Here is an 18,409-nt window from a genome sequence, read left to right as displayed (position 1 = left end):
ATTTGCGGATCGCCCTGATATTTGCGGCCGCAAAAAATGGAGATGACAGATAAAGGGGAAAAGTCTGTGCTTGTGTCTGGATGAGACCTTTAAATGGTGTCAAACTAAATACACTTATAGTGTGCTCTTGGAATCTACATCAGTTCCCTATTTGAGCCACATTCGCCTTTCCTTCATTTTTCTCGTGTGCTTTCATTTGTAAATGTGTCGCAAGTGCCGTATAACCCTTTTAAAAAAATAATTGATTATTACTATGTATTATTATTATTTTCATTTTTATAGTAGTTGAACTTTACCAAAATTCAAGATTCAGTGTATCTGTTAATCTTGTTCTTTTCTTCGGCAGACCAATATGGCAGTACAGTTGTGGTCGCGTGTCAGCCCTAAGTTTCGTGGACGAGAACGCCATGAAAGCCACACCATCCGAGAGGATAGGTCAGCTGGCCCAGCACAAAAAATACACGCTACACACGCCTAATAGGTGAGCACAACCAGGTTATCATTACTCATCTCGCCTTTTTATTTTTATTTTCTTTTTAATTCAAGACTCAATCAAGCAGTACTTATTTTCTAAATACACCGGAGTAGGGTTTCCTACAACTCATTCGAATATCCTGATTATTTTTTTATCTCCACACCTTCACTCACCCCCCCCCCCCCCCCCCCCCCCCCTATTTATCATTTGTAAATGGTTTACTCAAACTGTTTTGCATGTTTCGATGAGTTTATGGAAACCGTGCTCGCATGAATGCGACTTGGTGGTCTTGTGGTGTGACATTTGCTTTCAGACCTGCTAGTCCCAGGTTCGAGTCCCGCTCTAGGCGGTGCAAAAAGTTGAGTCCTTGGTAAAGGTTTGTTTTTTTACACACATTGTCTCACCGCACTCAAATGTAAAACGAGTGCTCGCGGGTGGTAGTTTTGTCTGTTACAAAATAAAACTTGTAAAGTAATGATACTGTATCTGATTATTCAACCCCAAATACAAATCCAATTAATGTAGTAGTATTGGAGTAAAATAGCATGTTTTGTTATGCCGCATAAGTACATTACTCTACACAATTGTGCATCCCTAACATCTACAAATCATATGCCTGGTGATGATTTTTAAAATATAGAGTCTAGCCAAAAATACGATTGATTTTTATAAGGTTTTGACAAAATATGCGATGAAGAACGAAATATGCGGTGAAGACAAGCAGAAGGCAAAATTATGTCACCGAGTATATGCAGATGCGGAGGCATTTTCCTGGAGGTACATAATATCCTCTAACAGGCGTCATCTTAACCTTATGTTAATTGTTGCTCTTGGTGTTAGATTGAGAACCATTGTAAAGCATTTTTGAGAAAATTAAGTGGATTTCGCGCAATATAAAAGCACAAGTTTTTTGTTGTATTTTTCGTAAAAGATTCTCTCATCGCTTTTATAAATAAAAATGAAGATAAGACTGAAATTGAACACCCTACGACTTACTGAGGTCATACCGTTTCACAATATCGTCATCTCAAGTACATATGTAGTTGTCATGTGGTTATCTTTTAAAAGAGAGAGATGAAGATGAAGATGATACACTTTTAATCTGGTAAAAGTTTGGTTGTAACATATGTAAGTCAATGAGGATTGTTTGTTTTCCACTTTACAGTTGTTTTCATCCTGTATAACTTAGACTACACAATAAAATGTGCCAGTTCATTCTACATTCTGTCAAATCTGCAGGAGTGACTTTCTATACAGCTGTGGTCGCGTCAGCCCTATTTGGCATGTCTCAGATGAGTCAATGAGATCGGCGCCGAGACCTCACACCGTGGACTTGGCCCACCACAAAAACGCCCATAAAGACTTCCTACTGGACCGCGACGTGCAATGGGAAGTGTCCAAGTCCGCCCAGACCACCAAGCCCACAGAACGCCTTGAGCAACTGGCCACTCCCAAACTGCGGGCAGAGGGTCCCTTCAGAGACCCGTCCTGGTCGGTAAGTCTGTAACAGACATAAGCGGTATAACCTTATATGGATGAGGTCACCAAACCCTGACAACATTCCTCCTTACTTTCTATTCCACCTTGGTTAAATTCATACTCATCATCAAGTTAGCAATAAGCTCATGTTTTATTTTACAAATTCTTTTCATTTAACTGCTTAACAAGTACAATTAAATGCACCCTCAATCCCAGGATTTTGGCAAACATTCACTATCAATCAATCAAGCTTTGAGGAGTAATTCCCATTTCAAATCTCCCTAACATCATTGACGTTTGTACTTTTTATTCTCATTTCCAAACTCAAGGTGTCCGAAGCAGCCCTGAATTCTGTTGCGTCACCACGATGCCAGGAGCTAGCCAGGGCGAAGGCCCTTGCCGACGGATTCCAACATGCCCGCGAGATTCAATGGCCAGTCTCTAAAGGCGCAAGAAGAGCACAAGCTTCTGGTCGTTTGTCTGAACTGGCATCCCCTGTCCAAAGGGTCAATATGAATGTGCTGCAGTTTAACCCTGACGCCTTCCAAGTAAAGCCTCTGGCTCTCAAAGCTAGAATATCGGGCAGGGTAGAAGAACTGTCCAGACCCATAGAAAGATAATGCAGTCAATGGTGACAATCATTGAATGTAAACTACATTATACGTATAAGTCGATGGATTTATCCATTACGTAAATACATAATTATCTTTAATCATTATTATACTTGCAAGATTTATTTCTGTCATGATGGGTTTGACTTAATTTATTTTTTTTTATTTATGAAATAAAACCATCACTTTCTACAAGTGAATGCTTTGTACATAAAAATATTTATTACATCTGTCAATTTCACGAGCGCTGCTTTATGAGCTTGAATGTTAAAAGAATTCCTAATTAGTTTTGAGTTGAGGGGAAATCTTTAGACAGATCTCTGTTCCAGGGGATTTTGTTTTATTTAAAATGATCCCAGTCTCTCAACTAATGGAAGTCTAGTTGCAAATTTATGTTACTTTCTTTAACTTAAACCAAAGTGGAAAGTTGCTTCAAATTCAATGCTGCTTCTCTACTATTATATTTTGTATTCATAATTCACTATATAATCACATTTAGAATAAAACATGTGACTGTGATGAAGTTTTTGCCAAAGATCAAGTAATTTAGTTACTTATGCTTTAGAGTATTGTAAATAAACTGGTTTGTAAATGTTAAAAGTTTTGGGGTTTTCATTTATTCGTTGTTCGTTTTTGTTTTTAAGGGTTTTACGGCGCTTGCAACACATAAGGTCATATCAGCGCCCATAAAGAGGAAGAAATGAGATAGTAAAAAGTTATAAAATTACAATTAAAGCACCCAAGAAAAGGTAAGACAATGGGGAATTGATTCAAATAGGGAACAGATGTATAGAATCCAAGAGCACACTATCAAATTACTTAGTTTGAGATCACCTAAAAGTCTCATCCAGACAACAAGCACAGGTCTCAACTAAGAGGGATACACTGAAATGTTTACAAATCATATGTAACATGTAAACAAAACAATACAGTGCATAACAGAGAGGTGATTTACAAGGGGAAAAATATCATCTCGGAAAACTCTAAGAATACATTTGACTGTTTTCCTCCCAGCTAGGATATCCGGCCAGGGTCTGGACAAAACCAAGTAATCTTATTCCAAGACAAAGACAGAAAGCATGTTGGAAAACAGTTATAGGGGGATAGAAGACAGTAAGTGCCTCCCTGCCCACAATGGGAGGTCAGGAACCTCACCCAGCCAGTCAGTTGGAACAGTGAAACTAACTTGTTATTGTTTCAATGCAAGCTTATTATCCTCGTCTCCTCTCATTATGTCTATTGCTATCAAGTTGAAAAGAAAAGCACTGATCATTGATAAGCAGATTCTCGTCAAAGTTGATGATGGGCATTGCTGTCTAGTACCACATTCACCATAACAGCTCGTCCACGATTTTAATATTATAAATTGAATTGTTTGTCCTCTGGTGTTAATTGTAATTCACTGATCACACACCACAGCCCTACCATTGCATTCTTAGCTCTTTACCCCCCACCCCCTCTCCTGTGGTTGATTGCTCTGATACATCAACATTTTTTCTTCTGGTTTTGAAGTCGTTATAGAGCGGTTGCACTGTAAATGTGTAAACAAAGTCGAGTTAATGGTCCATTTATAAAGGAGTTCCGTTCCATAAATAACTTTCCTTTAGTTATATCATAAAATCTACAAAACACAGCACCATCAAATATGAAACAAAATACCTTCATAGTTTTAGCTAATCAACATAGTCATTATTGTTGTCCAAGCATTTCTGCCACTGATGCAGAAGCTATCATATGCACCCCTGCAGATACAATTCGCTAGCTTTTTAAAAGAGACCTTTAATGCATAAAACCTTTTAAGATTATTCTGATATCATATCTGGAAAATGGTTCTCTCAAATTTGTGACATCCATTTTTCTGGCAAGTTTTTGTCATATAGGTTAAACATAAACAAACTAAAATCATTTGAATATGTGGCTTTAAAATTTTACATGAATTACCTTAAATGTTGGTCTTTACATGACATGTGCCCATTTGGGTATGTGGATTTAGATTTTGTATATTTTATAAGAGAAAAAAAGACATTTATGGTACAGAACTCGTACCATACTTTGTGGAAAACTCTATTATGAACATATATTATTCTATTGGTTGTTATTGTTAGTCAGAAGGGCCCGATTAGCATGAAGATACTGTTATCTTCACTGACATGATCTTAGGCAGGGGTAAATAGTGAATGAGAAGGAAGTTTTTGTTTTTGTTTTTAAGGGTTTTACTGTGCATGCAAAACATTAAGGCCATTACAGCACCAGTAAAAATGAACGAAATGGGATAGAATAAAAATTCTAGATGTATTGAAAGCTCACGAGAAAAAGTAAGACAAAGTGGAATAGTTCAAATAGGAAACAGATTCAAAGAGCACACTACCAGTGTACTTAGTTTGAGATCACCTAAAACTAAAAGTCTCATCCAGACATAAGCACAGGAACCCACTCAGAGGAATAGTCATATATTCAAATTTAAAATGCTAAACAGAGAGGTGGTCTACAAGGAAAAAAAATATCACCTTCCCAAAACTATAACTACACATTTTATTTTTTTCCCTACTATCTAAGGACACCAGCCAAAGCCAGGACCACACCAAGTACATAATCTCATTCCAAAACAAAGACAGAAAGCAAGTTGGAAAACAGATTGAAGGCGATAGAGGACATAGTAAGTGCCTCCGGCCCACTATGGAAGGAAGAAGACCCCACCCTTTATGAGAAGGAAGAAAAAGAAGCCCTTGTAGTAAAGCAATTTTTTAAAAATTGATTAAAGCAAATCTTAAGAGTGATAATAGTTCTGAGGAAAGGGAAATCAGATATAAAGGGGGACAAAAGATAATCTACCGAGCCCCACCTACCACCTTCTGTGACATTTGGCCTCATGCAAATGGATTTGAATGTGTGGTACAGACCAACTCTACATAAGTTTTAATTGACTGGAATGAGCTTTATGATTTACATTAAAATGCCAAAGGTTCAAAACTCAATTACTTTAAAAGAAAAAAGAAAAAAAAAAAAGAAAGGAGACAGAAGATCTTTAAAATAACAAGTATTCTGGTGTAATAACAATTTTATTTACAAAGTTACTCAATACATGTAAATTTATTACGTTTATCATCCATACCCTTCGACGCTCACAATCATGGATGGTGGAAACATTCATTAAGACTATGAACAAATCAAATGAATTGCATGAAGCTCTTGTGCTCTTTAATCACTGAAAAAGTTAACTTTCCATCAAAATAAAATGCAATCTTTTGATGACACTGAAAAGAAAACTGCTTCCATTTTATTATTCATCCATCCTTTACCATATCACAAAGACTTGTAAATCTACACTCAAATCAATATTCATTTGTCAAACATTTTAGAAAAACTTCTATAATTACAATGAAGACAAAATGCATTTGAGAGGAAAGTAGAATTATTAACTTTGTTTTAGTAAACTGCAAACCATAGTAGGCATCCCAGTGCTTCTTTCTATTCTATGAATGATACTGTAGGGTAGACACAACAGAATATAACAGTTTAATTCTACAAAATTGGAGAAAAACTATTCGTTATGGACAAAGAGTTTCATCATAGTGGCTCTACAGTTACTTGATATAAAGATAATGCTCTAAGCACATAAAATTTAAAAAGTAATGATTCCATTTGCAATTGAGAATCTATACCCAGTTTGACAAATAAAACAATAAGTGATATTAATGAATTAAATAACTGACATAATTTACAAAAATAAATCATTCCCACCTATTCAAGACCAAGTTTTAAACCCTAGCAAATAAAATCAGTATGCTTAAGCCATCAACCTTCAGAGAAACATTCGATCGAGGCACGCACACTGTTGATGCCAAAGTCAAAAGAATTCAGTCTGTTCCATACATTCAAATCCAAAAGTAGGTTGCCCATGTTCATGAGGAGGAAACTCCCTTCTCACCTTGTCTGGCTTCTGCATACATTCCATACATTTCTGGTATGCTCTTGAATCTCAAAATCTTTTTCCTGATCTTTGCTTCTGTTTCTTGATAATAATTGCGACGATCTCTGGTCATAGCCTAAAGGAAGCATAGAAAAAAGAATTTTAAAATGTTTTGAAAAAAGCAGTAAGCAACTCACAAGTTTTCTCTTGAACTTGGAACATGACTTTGCACAGAAGAAAAAAAAGGAAACCAACAATTTCAGAAAGAAATTGCATGCAAAATATATGTGAAGTGTGGAAAATTATCCATCTTCATCATTGATAGACAAAAGGTAACTAAGTAATTTGGTTAGTTCTTCTCTGAGTTCAATAATCTTTCTGACTTTAGAAATTCAATTGTCCAATAAGACAAACTGTTGAACCATAATACCCATGTCAAAATGTGCTTCAAGTTTAAAACCTGTCTGTGAAGATTTGCCATTTGTTCACAGCTATTGTAAGACTTAATGAAATGTCATTGTATTAGTCAAGATATTATCTTTTCTGTGTCTGGAATATTTGTTTTTGTTTACAGCGCTTGCAACACATTTAGGTCATATCAGCGCCAATAAAAAGGAAGAATATGGGATGGTGACAAAAAAATTCTATAGTTACAGTTAGATCACCCAAGAAAAGGTAAGACAAAGGGGAATTGGTTTGAAAAGGAAACAAATGTAGAATCCAAGAGCATACCATCAATGTACTTAGTCTGATATCACCTAAAAGTCTCATCCACATACCAGCTCAGGATCCCACTAAGAGGAACACACTCAAATGTTTCCAAGATATATTTAAAACAAACATATATTGATCAGCACAAAACATAGATAATTAACAAGGGAAAAATATCACCTCCCAAAACTAACACTATTCATTTGCCGTTTGACTGTTTCCCTCTCAGCCAAGACCCCAGCAAGGACCAGGACAAAACCAAATAATTCTAAGACAAAAGGCAGAGAGCAGCTCAGAAAACATATAGGGGGTAGAAAACACAGCAAGCGACCTATTGTCCACCACGGGAGGCCAAAAGACTCCATCCTGAATATGAAGATTGTTAAACACTTAATGCACATAATGATAAAAACATGGCTTAATAACTCCTTACGACCTTGTTCATTAAACTAAGATGATCCGCCCAAGTCTATGAAAATAGAATTTACTTCTTGAAACTAACCACTGTCAAATTTTCATTCCTTAAACTCATTATTCCTGATACATCAAATAAACAAAGGCAAGTCAAATCATTGTACATTAACTCTCTCCTTACTGAGTATTTTCAGGATTCTTCTCTAAATGTCATACTTAACTGATACGGAAATTGATTGTTAAACTCAAACTCAAAAGCAATAAATATTATATATATTATATTCAGCAAGATGAACTTAACAAAACAACATACAATTATAATAAATTCTGCATTGTACAGGAACGATCTGAATAAGAAAAATGCTAATCGAATCGTAACAAATGTGACGATATTCCCAGAATTGGTACGGGCACAAGTTCCCGTTATGGTCCATCAGTGACTTCCTGCCATCACAGGTTACAGAGTTTCAAAAATACAAAAAGTAAATATAGCTTGACAATAGTGAAACTAAATCTGTAGAAAGTGTGTAACACAGGCATTAAGGTGTAATAAGAAAATCAAACTCACTTCATAATTGTCTCCATACTTGTCCATCATGTATACACAAAAACCGGCCTCTTCATCAGACATCGTCATTCTCTTTTTGTGTGGTAATTTAGAAGTGGATTCCAATCCTAAAGAAAGAAAAAAAGACATATGAGACAATAATAATTAGTATTTTCCTGTGAAGTGTTCAAGCTCATAGCTGCCAACTTTTCAAAAATAAAACCCAATAAGGAACGCCTGGGACGAGGGGACGATGTGTACCCCACCCCTTTCATCGAATCACCACATATAAAAGTCAGCCTTTATAATTACTACTACTAACACTAAAAAGTTTAAGATGACAGATGCTAGTCTTAATGTTGCTAAATTATCCGGTATAGTTCCGGCACATTTGAATCGTTATGAAATCACACATTCCACAATGAGATCAAAATTTCAGAACAGACAAAAACAAAGAAAAATTCAACTGGCTAACTTTGATAAGGACCAATACACAAGCACAATTGTAAAATAAATGGAATAACTTAGGATGTTTAGAAATGCATAACTGCCAACCTGGTACATCACTTGAGAGGACAATTTGGGGTAAAAATTAGGGAGATTGACTAAAAAGTAGGCGATTGCATATATATTTTCTTTCATGCAACACTAGAGTTTCATGAAACTCTACCTTTTAGTAGTATACTATAATAGTAGTTATAGTAAGATGAACCTCTAAATATTGGAGAATTCCTACCTCTATACTTTGACAAAATAAACACACCTAAAAATGGAGTATACTTATTTCTCTTGAACCTCTATCAGTATAAAAGCTTGCTTGAAAAAATAAAAAATTAGAACCAGATCAAGATGCTTTTTTTTAAAGGGATTGAATATATATTTCATATATTAATAAAGGGAAATAAGCATTGTAATGTTTAATCTATATAAGCAATTGATTTTCTGATTGAATATCTACCAATCAAAGATGGTGATTCAATTATATTTTTAATTAAAACAATATTTGTAACAAATGGTGAAAGTATCAATTCTATCTGAGAACACTAAAAGTATATTCGAGGCTAACATGCATATTTTATGCAAATTTCCAATACATTATGAAAGGTTTTAGTAAAAAACAGGCGTCAAATAATCAACTGGAATTTTTTTAATTGTTGAAAATCATTTATGATACAGAGGTATAATACAAATTAAAGAGCTCCACAAGAACGGAGAATATGCTATGTTGATTTAAACCCTGCCCATCATCTCTCGCTGGACACTAATAATAATAATAATAACAATAATAGTAGTAGTAATAATAATAATAATAATAACAATAATAGTAGTAGTAATAGTAATATAATAATAACATAATAGTAGTAGTAATGATAATCAAATTAATACAATAATAGTAGTAGTAAAAGTAATAATAATAATAAAATAATTGTAGTAGTAATAGTAATAATAATAATAACAATAATAGTAGTAGTAATAGTAATAATAATAAACAATAATATTAGTGTAATAATAATAATAATAATAACAATAATAGTAGTAGTAATAATAATAATAATAATTCGTTAAGACTCTCATTCCCTGTTTACCACAAATTAGTCAAAAATTACAAAATACGGATTTTGAACTAAAAATACGGACTTAAGGATTCGAGAAGTCAAATACGGAACGGTTGGCAGCTATGCAAGCTGTATAGAGACAAGTTTTTTTTGAAACTATAATACAGAAATGGGAATCATAATCAAATTTCATCACACAAATTATTTTAAAATGCGACATACAAAGCATGATTTGCCTCACTTTTACTACTCTCTAAGCAGAAGCTGCTAAAATCCAGATATTTAATTAAAGTATGAGATTTTTTAAAAATCGGAATAGGTGCAAAGGAGATCGACACCAATGGGGGCTTTTTTCTTTTCTTTTTTTTATTTTGTTCGTAAGTAAGATTCGAGAATAAGGTTTTCAGATAGAAAAGCGGATTCACTTCACGAAGGGTGCAAAGCGTCCCGAGGATGATTTGGACTCATTATAAAAGCCCATTGAACAGTGACTATTGCTCCTCTACAGTAAGTAAAATTTATCCACTTCACTAATAATGAATGATTCACACACAAAAAAAAAAAAAATAAAGTTTTCACTGTGATCATCATAATAAGGATGCCACTCAGGACAGAGAAAATTTCCTGAAATATTTGTCTCAAACTTGTCCCTATATAAAAATAAATATGTCTCCATTAAGAGTACTTTTGACCTGTAGTAGCACCACAAATCCTTACCATACCTCATTTATGTCAAAAGACTTTTAAGGTATTGAATCAGCAAAGTCCCATTAAAAAAAAAAAAAAATACGCTGATTGCTATTACAGGAGATGCAAATTCTTTTTCAAATTCCAAGAAATGAGAAATATCAAATCATGTACAAAAAATTATCACATGGCAGCCAGATACCTGTTATAACTTTTTATCTTTTTATTTTCCTTTGATATTGCAGAAGCAACTATTTCCATCCCATTCTAAATCCTCTTCAATGAAAAAAGATTGAGATGATAAACAATTCTAAACTTGTTTCCCAAATGCAAGTTACAAGTTAAAATGATGATATTATTTCCCCATGAGCAAGGTGGGGGTTGTTGTAGTGGGGGTAGTGATTTTTGTTGTGGCAATGATAATGTGTCAATGATAAATGATAGTTGTAGTGGTGTTGGTGGTGGTCATGATGATGGTATTTGCAACAGTGGTGGTATTTTGATGACGTGTTACTTTTCAGGAGAACTGGCTCACAGAACCTTGTTTTTAAAATTGACATAACATATAAAAAATACCTTCTACAAAGATATGGCTTCAAGAAGATTTGTGACAACAACTTCAAATAAATTCACTGAAAATATCAAGCAATCCTAAAACAATTATAAAATAAGACGGATTCCAACTGACCAAAACTGTAGTTTGGAGTTTTTTTTTTAATAAAAAAAAAAGACTTGTTTAAATTTGAATAAGTGATCATACTTCCACCCCCTCCCCACCTCCTATTATAATTATAATAAAATTCTAGGATAAAGAAAATTTCACTTCAAGTTTTCAGTTCAACATGAATGAAAATCAAACAAATTTGATAAAATTTGATTTGGGTTGAATAAGAATCAATATATGATAAGAAGTTTTTTAGAATGTGTTATTGGGTTATTTGGTTTACGAGAAATGAAAATATCAGTGAAAATTGTACACATTTTAGATAATTTTCAAACGTTAACTGCGTAAAAAGGGTGATAATTGTTTCTCCAATATCTATGGAAAAGGTCACATAACATTTTCATACCAAAACCCCATTTCTGAAATAACATTTTAAAAATCCACAAAATTGTAATTCTTAGTCCCCCTTTTCCATTCACGAGAGAGCAAAAAGGTCCCTTTGACATAGCACTGCTCAATTACACAACAAAATATAAAACTTACCATCAACAACATATTTTTTCACAGGAGTCTTTTCAATCTCCATCTCTTCATCTCTATGCAATGCGCATTTTGGGACCTTAAAAACGTGAAGCAATTGTAAAATACAATTAACAAAGTGAATGTATGAAGGGATAGTAAAATATAAATGATACTTATGAAAGGATGGACAACTAATTATTAGTTCTGATATCTTGTCTTTATGAATGCTTGTATTGATATTATGTGACGTGGACATATCAGCAGGCCTGATAACTGAGCACAATTATGGACATGGTTTAAACATTGTTGTAATGGGCAATTGTGTTGGTCTGAAAGTATTTCTATTACAACAACGAGCCCATAACTATTTGGATTATCAGACCTGCAAATAAGCACACGTTGATATAACGCAATATGGCAACTGCCAGATTATGCAAGAATTCTTAAAAACTGTGGTTAAAAAAATGAAACCACATATGAAACAATAATTGATTGATTTAAGCAAACACTTTTTTTAATTTTTGGATAATAAATTTCAATCACACTACTTACATTCTTTGGAAGTTTAATGGTCTTGTTAGGATCTATTGATATGCCCATCTCCTTCAAATTGGTTTTTATTGATTTTTTCATGTCCCAGGCATTTTTAATTTGATCACTGAAAAGAAAAAAAAAAGATACAAAGTGTCAAAATAACACCATTTAAAGTATGTTAATGTAAAATACCCCTGATGGCAATCTGAAATTATTGAATATTACACATTTGATGACATCCACAGAAAATTAAAAATACATTGCAGTTCACATCCATAACCACTCAGATCACAAGCTAGTTGATCACTTAAAAATCTGGACTGAATCTTGTTTCTGACCATACTATTCATCCAGCATTGATATGTTAGCAAGGCAAAGACATTCCAGTATTTTGCACAGGTTTGGCAAATATTGTTTAGTATTGGTTCTCTCAGGCTTTGGAAGATGGTACAATCGATATATTAGTTACCCTGGTGATACAGTCACTAGTTTATCAAAATAAAATAAAAAGGTATGAAAAATAGTAAGTTCATCTAAAGTGCAAATGATAAAAACAACTTTAATCAAGATTCAGTGTGAGGTTGATACAACTTTATTTTTTCACCAATAACAGTTGACCAACTTTTTTTTTTAATCCTTGCTTCCATTTCTTTTAAAGGTTAAAAGTGCTTTACAAGCCAGGCACATATTTTACATCAGATTGCAATGAGAGAACGTGAGTAAAGAGCATTTTCCAAGGAATCAAATTTGCACTACTTTCAGTCCAGGACACTGTCACATTAAAAGACCACAAAGCTGCACAAGTTACATTAATCAAATCATTGAAAACTATCTTTACATGATGGTGCCATAAGCAGGCCAACCACTTATCCAAGCTCATGTCATGTAGCAACCTGTCTATCATGCAAATCTCAGTTTGGCAGAAATCACATCTTTCAGAAAGCACTTAGGCCTTAGGTCTAGATAAATGACCATTCATTTGGCATTCCAGCAGCAATCTTACCAATGACCTAGTGGATGTGCCCTGACTTTTAGGGGTTTTGATGGACGGGTCTAAATTTTTTTTTTTTAATGAGCTGATCTTGAGTTCATGAGATCATCAACAAACTAGAGTGAAATGCCATTTTTTGCCACATTAACCAATTAAAATAGCCAATGATTAATGTTGATCTATTTTGACCATTAAAAACAGTTTAGATTTAAAGATGCATCTTCTTTCTCAAAAAAAACCCAAAAAAACTAAAGACATCCCTTACTTGATAATCCTGAATGAATTCAAGTTATATTTGAAATTATTATATCACTCTTTCATGTCAGAATGTTCTTCATTCTTACTTCTGATCCAAATAGACTCCAAAACAAACAGATGTATAAATTAGGTTATTTATTATTTTCTTACAAAAATAACTAAGAAGAATTGAGTCAATAATAAATGCGTTCCATACAACCCATGTTAAATTTTTGCCCATGAGCACCGATTTATTTTTACTGGCAAATCTAAAAATTATAAAAATGTTTTTTACAGATTGATATACGAGTAACCAGCAAACTTTTCTTAAATTAAGGGTAATTCAATCACCCATTGAATGAAATCATTATTTACAAATCTGCTAGGGCATAATGATCGGTCATTTGACTATCACAATCTGGCTGCACTGTTGCCAGGTTCATTTGAGCGTATCTTCAGACTTTAATACAAGAGCAAACTTGTTAGTTGATGGCTCTAAAGATTTGTCTCCACCTACGTTCACTTCCATGTAAAACCAACCTTTACAACAAAAACAAACCATAGTTTAGAAATAATGATAGAACCTAGAGTTTTGAGTTTGTCATCCCTTCAGACGACTGAATTTTTGTAAAATTCTTCTTCCACGGAGGATGAATGATAGTCAGTGAGTCAGTGGTAATCAAAGCTTTTAAACAGAAGTCAAGTTATCGAAATATGTTCATGTGATGTCATCAAAGTCAGTTAAGAATGTAAAATTAGCTTAATTTCAGAAGTGACCTAGATATCAAGTAAATATTAAATGTCAAGAAATGACGAGAGCAGGATCAAGACCTAAAGACACTAAAAATTATTTTTTTTTACGTGAACAAAATTTGTAAAGAATAAAATATGTTGCAAAGAAAGTTGAAACATGAAAGTTTTTGAAACAGGTAGGTTTTTCCAAAAAAATTTCTCTCTTTGAATTCGAAGTTTGCCTCAGTGTCTAATTAACCAGTAGATTTCAGACCAATCAAAACATGGAATTTGTGACACTGACACAGCTTCACATGCACACATGCTCGGACAAACATGGTTGTTTATAAACAATAACTTGAATGAAATCAACCTCTCTCTCTGATCATTTTATTGTTGATATATCACCAAATGGGTGACTAGTTTCTCGTTCGTATTATTAACGTTTTTAAGTTTAAAATTAACACATAGTTTTCGATGTTGGTCCTATGATTATGATCAAGCAGTAGAACAGTGAGATTTTACTTCATGTAAACTTCATATTCAGACACATACCATCGATTGCAAACCGGTGTGGTTCGCTATGTTTTACCACAACCACTGTCATTGTTAACATTATGATGACGACTGTCCCAGAGGCGTTGTTATGTTTCCTCTCTAGATGAAGTGAATATGTCATAGATGAAACTCTCTAGACAACAGGCTTTAACATTATTGGCTTTCTGTTCATTGCTATAAGTCCTCTACTACTATGGCCTCACTTGAGAATGTACGCAGGATGCATAAAATAATTACATTAGAATAACTAGATAAAGATTGCGGTCAGAACATTGAGTTAAAAGATAAATGGACTTGAAAATTCATTGCAAGCATGGCAGTGGCAACTCAATGAAAATGAACCACGACATTGGTAAAGGAGTGAGGTTCCTGCCACCATTTTGCTTTGTTTACGTAGAGTTGTCACCTTGGCTGCTCTTGAGCAATAGTAGCAAATAAAAGTTAATAGTCAGAAAAATAATCACCATGATCATCTTTAACTTCTAGCCATGACCAATTGAATTTATTCCTCACATCTTTATCGATGCTCGACAAGTCTGAATTGCGATCCACGAACAGCTAAGCCATTGTGAGAACATTAGAATAATGCAGCAACGAGCAAACTTGATTTTCAATCAGTTAATGACAGAAAAAAAAAACTGAAATAAATATGACTTCTTGCCAATACACTGAATTATTAAGTAGAAATGAATTATCAAGAAGAAACTTCGGCAGGCGTAGCGGAAAAATTAAAAGAATCGAAATGAAGGTGAATCGCCACAAAACAGGAAGCTCGCTTGAGCTTGAGCAAAACAATGGCAGAAAACGTCCTGATTTGCACGGGAATTAATTAGGCGACTTACTATTGTTCCTTATAATCAGGTACCCAATCAGTGAAGAAACAGTCAACCAGTTTGTTTACAACGTGAGGCAATCGAAATGTGCTTGTAGCAATCTATCCTAATCTAACTTTTTCTTATTTATACTTTTAAAACCCAGCTTGTAAATGTGGTCAATTTTGGCTTAGATGAAACAGTGAAATTTATCGCTCGGCGGCTCAGTTAAAATTGGCTACCGTTGGGATCACGACAGGTTGGAAAGTGAAAAAATAATTTAACGAAGGCTGTGTGAAATTACACTGGGATGTGTTCAGTCACGCCAATTCTAAAAAGCGCCGCTAGCCTTGGCAATAAATCCATTGTTAATATAAACGGCTCCCATGAGCTATGCGTAGCGTTATGGAACACTCCTAATTACTTTACGGTCATTCAACTACGATTTGTGAATTCTTTCTTTCTTTCCTTTTTAAAAAAATAGCTATTTGAATTTGACAAATTGACTGATTTCAGTTAACTGACTGAGAATTTACAGGTCTAGATAAATTAATGGCTAGGCTACACTACAACAATTTGGTTCCTAAAAAGAATTTAGGCAGTACACAGTACCTACAGTCAGAAGAAAAAAAAATTTGCCTATCTGATCTTACCTATCCTATCTTACTAGTAACTAAAGGCCTAACTATAGGAATTGTCCTTTAAATGCCTTATACAAATACAAGTTTATAATTACAGAATCTCATAGCTTACATTTAGTAATTGTAATTTTATCATTCCCATTCACAGTTTTCCACAACTTTAAATTTAAATACTCTAGATACATTGTTTACGCTGTGATTATCCCCAGACACCTGTCTGGGGATAATGAAAATTCGTTATCCCCAGACACCTGTCTGGGGATAACCAAAATTCGTTATCCCCAGGCATATATATATGAAACTCCGCTCCTTTAAACAATTATCCAGATTCCAGAATATGGAATGTTTCCAAAATGCACATAGAAATAAGGAAAGTTAATAAAATATCTATAAAAACATAAAATTAACCAACATTAAATCAGTTGTTACTACATATACACAATATGTGTCGACCTCGAGGTGGGTGTCATGGCCGAATGGTTTAGTCGTCTGCCCTGGAAGTTTTACCAGAATCGACGTTGTGGGTTCGAATCCTGGTTCCGCCAATTTTTTTTAATTTTTTTTTTAAATTCCGTCTTCTTTTCTTTTTTTGTTTTTTTGTGCGAGTCTATTCTTTTCTCTTTTTTGTTTGACCTTTTGTTCCGTTTCTGAACATGAATTTATTAAAATTGTTTTGTTTTTGTTTTTAATTATTGTTTGTTTTTTTCTCCTCTATCTGACCACTTGGTCGCTCTCTGAATATTTCTGTTTGTTTGCTTTTTAATTATTTATTCCTTTTAGACACTTTTTGAGATCGGAGTGGGTACGAATATGACAATTTTCTAGAAACTAGAAAGGAACTAAGAGAGAGAGAGAGAGAGAGAGAGAGAGAGAGAGAGAGAGAGAGAGAGAGAGAGAGAGAGAGAGAGAGAGAGAGAGAGAGAGAGAGAGAGAGAGAGAGAGAGAGAATTTAAAAAAAAACAACAGGTGTCTGGGAATAACGAATTTTCATTATCCCCAGACAGGTGTCTGAGGATAATGACAGCCCAGCCTTTTCGTTATCCCCAGACAGGTGTCTGGGGATAACCAATTTTCATTATCCCCAGACAGATGTCTGGGGATAATGAGAGCCCATTGGCCATTGTTTAAGTTTCAGATGTTCCGTAAAGTTAAAGTGCATTTTACTTGTCAACATTTACATCTCATTCATATTCTTAGCTTGGGCTTGGGAACACTTTAAATTTAAACAATTCTGGCCATGGTCTCTGTCCCTGTGACTGTGACTGTGTGTAAATTTGTAAACACAGCAAGGTGACGCCAGGGACCTCGATCCTTTACCACTAAGATAGTGGAGTGATTCGATTCAGGCATTGTAATTGGCAAAGGAGCGAGGTCCCTCACTAACTACTAACACTTAACTTCACACAAACAAGTGGAATTGCCCACTTGTTGACTTGTTCTTGTTTTTACTTGTTCACTGTCATCATCATTCACGAAAAAGAATAATTCCATTGACAACTCACCATTTAATATCGGGTATCTTCTTTTTCTTTCTATTGACCCTCTTCCTATTCCTCTCATAGTCAAAGGTGTTGCGTCGTTTCTTCATTTTAGTAAAAATAAAACACTAAACTCTATCACTGTTTGTTACTGTTACTAGACACGTGTGAAATGATGGATGTGTAAAATGTAAACAGGGTTGCCAGATTATTTTTCAACAAAATGCCAGGGGAAGACTCAAAAAATGCCAAAACACTCAAAAAGATGCCAAAGTCTGTTGACTCCCACCCCCCACTAAGAAAACTACTCACTTTTGATAGACAATTTACTATCATATCCTGGTGGCTTGCGTGTTTTCTTTTCTTTTTCTTTTTTTTTTTTTTTTTTTTTTTTGAATTATACTAAATTTCCTGTTGGGGTAATTATTTACCTACTGACTACTAAGTGGAGTGCTAAACCACTACACCACGGTTGGATTTTAAGAATGAAAAAGAAATGTGAAGATGTTTGTTTTTACGCGTTTAGAAATAATTAAGAAAAGGTGTCATTTGAAGTATAATATACAAGAAAAGAAAATGCCAAATGAAAATGCCAAATGCCAAATGATTTTTCTAATGCCAAACGGTTTTCAAAAATGCCAGATTTTTTGAATCTGGCATTTAAAATGCCAAACTGGCAACCCTGAATGTAAACAAAATTCAGCGTGTGTGCAGGGTTGCCAGATTATTTTTCAACAAAATGCCAGGGGAAGACTCAAAAAATGCCAAAGCACTCAAAAAAATGCCAAAGTCTGTTGACTCCCACTCCCACTAAGAAAACTACTCACTTTTAATAGACAATTTACTATCA

At 34.2% G+C, this 18,409-nt stretch overlaps 2 protein-coding genes across 2 annotated transcripts in view; one reads left to right on the top strand and one right to left on the bottom strand.

Annotated features, from left to right (window-relative positions):
• Positions 1 to 3,165, top strand: part of LOC144964128 (sperm microtubule associated protein 2-like) — a 5,069-nt gene extending 1,904 nt beyond the window's left edge. The window contains exons 3-5 of the mRNA XM_078898062.1: positions 347 to 481; positions 1,715 to 1,970; positions 2,284 to 3,165. Of these exons, the coding sequence (XP_078754188.1) occupies positions 347 to 481; positions 1,715 to 1,970; positions 2,284 to 2,574 (682 nt within the window). The 3' untranslated portion in view covers positions 2,575 to 3,165. The remainder of the gene's footprint in view (positions 1 to 346; positions 482 to 1,714; positions 1,971 to 2,283) is intronic.
• A 2,440-nt stretch (positions 3,166 to 5,605) lies between these two features.
• On the bottom strand, positions 5,606 to 17,758 carry LOC144966618 (nucleolar protein 16-like). The gene is made up of 5 exons (XM_078903362.1): positions 17,584 to 17,758; positions 12,129 to 12,234; positions 11,598 to 11,673; positions 8,169 to 8,275; positions 5,606 to 6,611 (listed from the first exon to the last, which is right to left on the bottom strand). Exons 1-5 carry the CDS (start codon positions 17,667 to 17,669, stop codon positions 6,468 to 6,470), a joined length of 519 nt encoding a protein of 172 aa, XP_078759488.1. The 5' UTR covers positions 17,670 to 17,758; the 3' UTR covers positions 5,606 to 6,467.
• Positions 17,759 to 18,409: the final 651 nt, after the last annotated feature.

Source organism: Berghia stephanieae, chromosome 2 (assembly GCF_034508935.2).
Source record: "Berghia stephanieae isolate SIO BIC M18660-M18661 chromosome 2, UCSD_Bste_1.3, whole genome shotgun sequence".
NCBI lineage: Eukaryota > Metazoa > Mollusca > Gastropoda > Nudibranchia > Aeolidiidae > Berghia > Berghia stephanieae.
The sequence above is the reverse complement of the archived record's forward strand: the minus strand, read 5'-3'. Positions and strand labels throughout refer to the sequence as shown.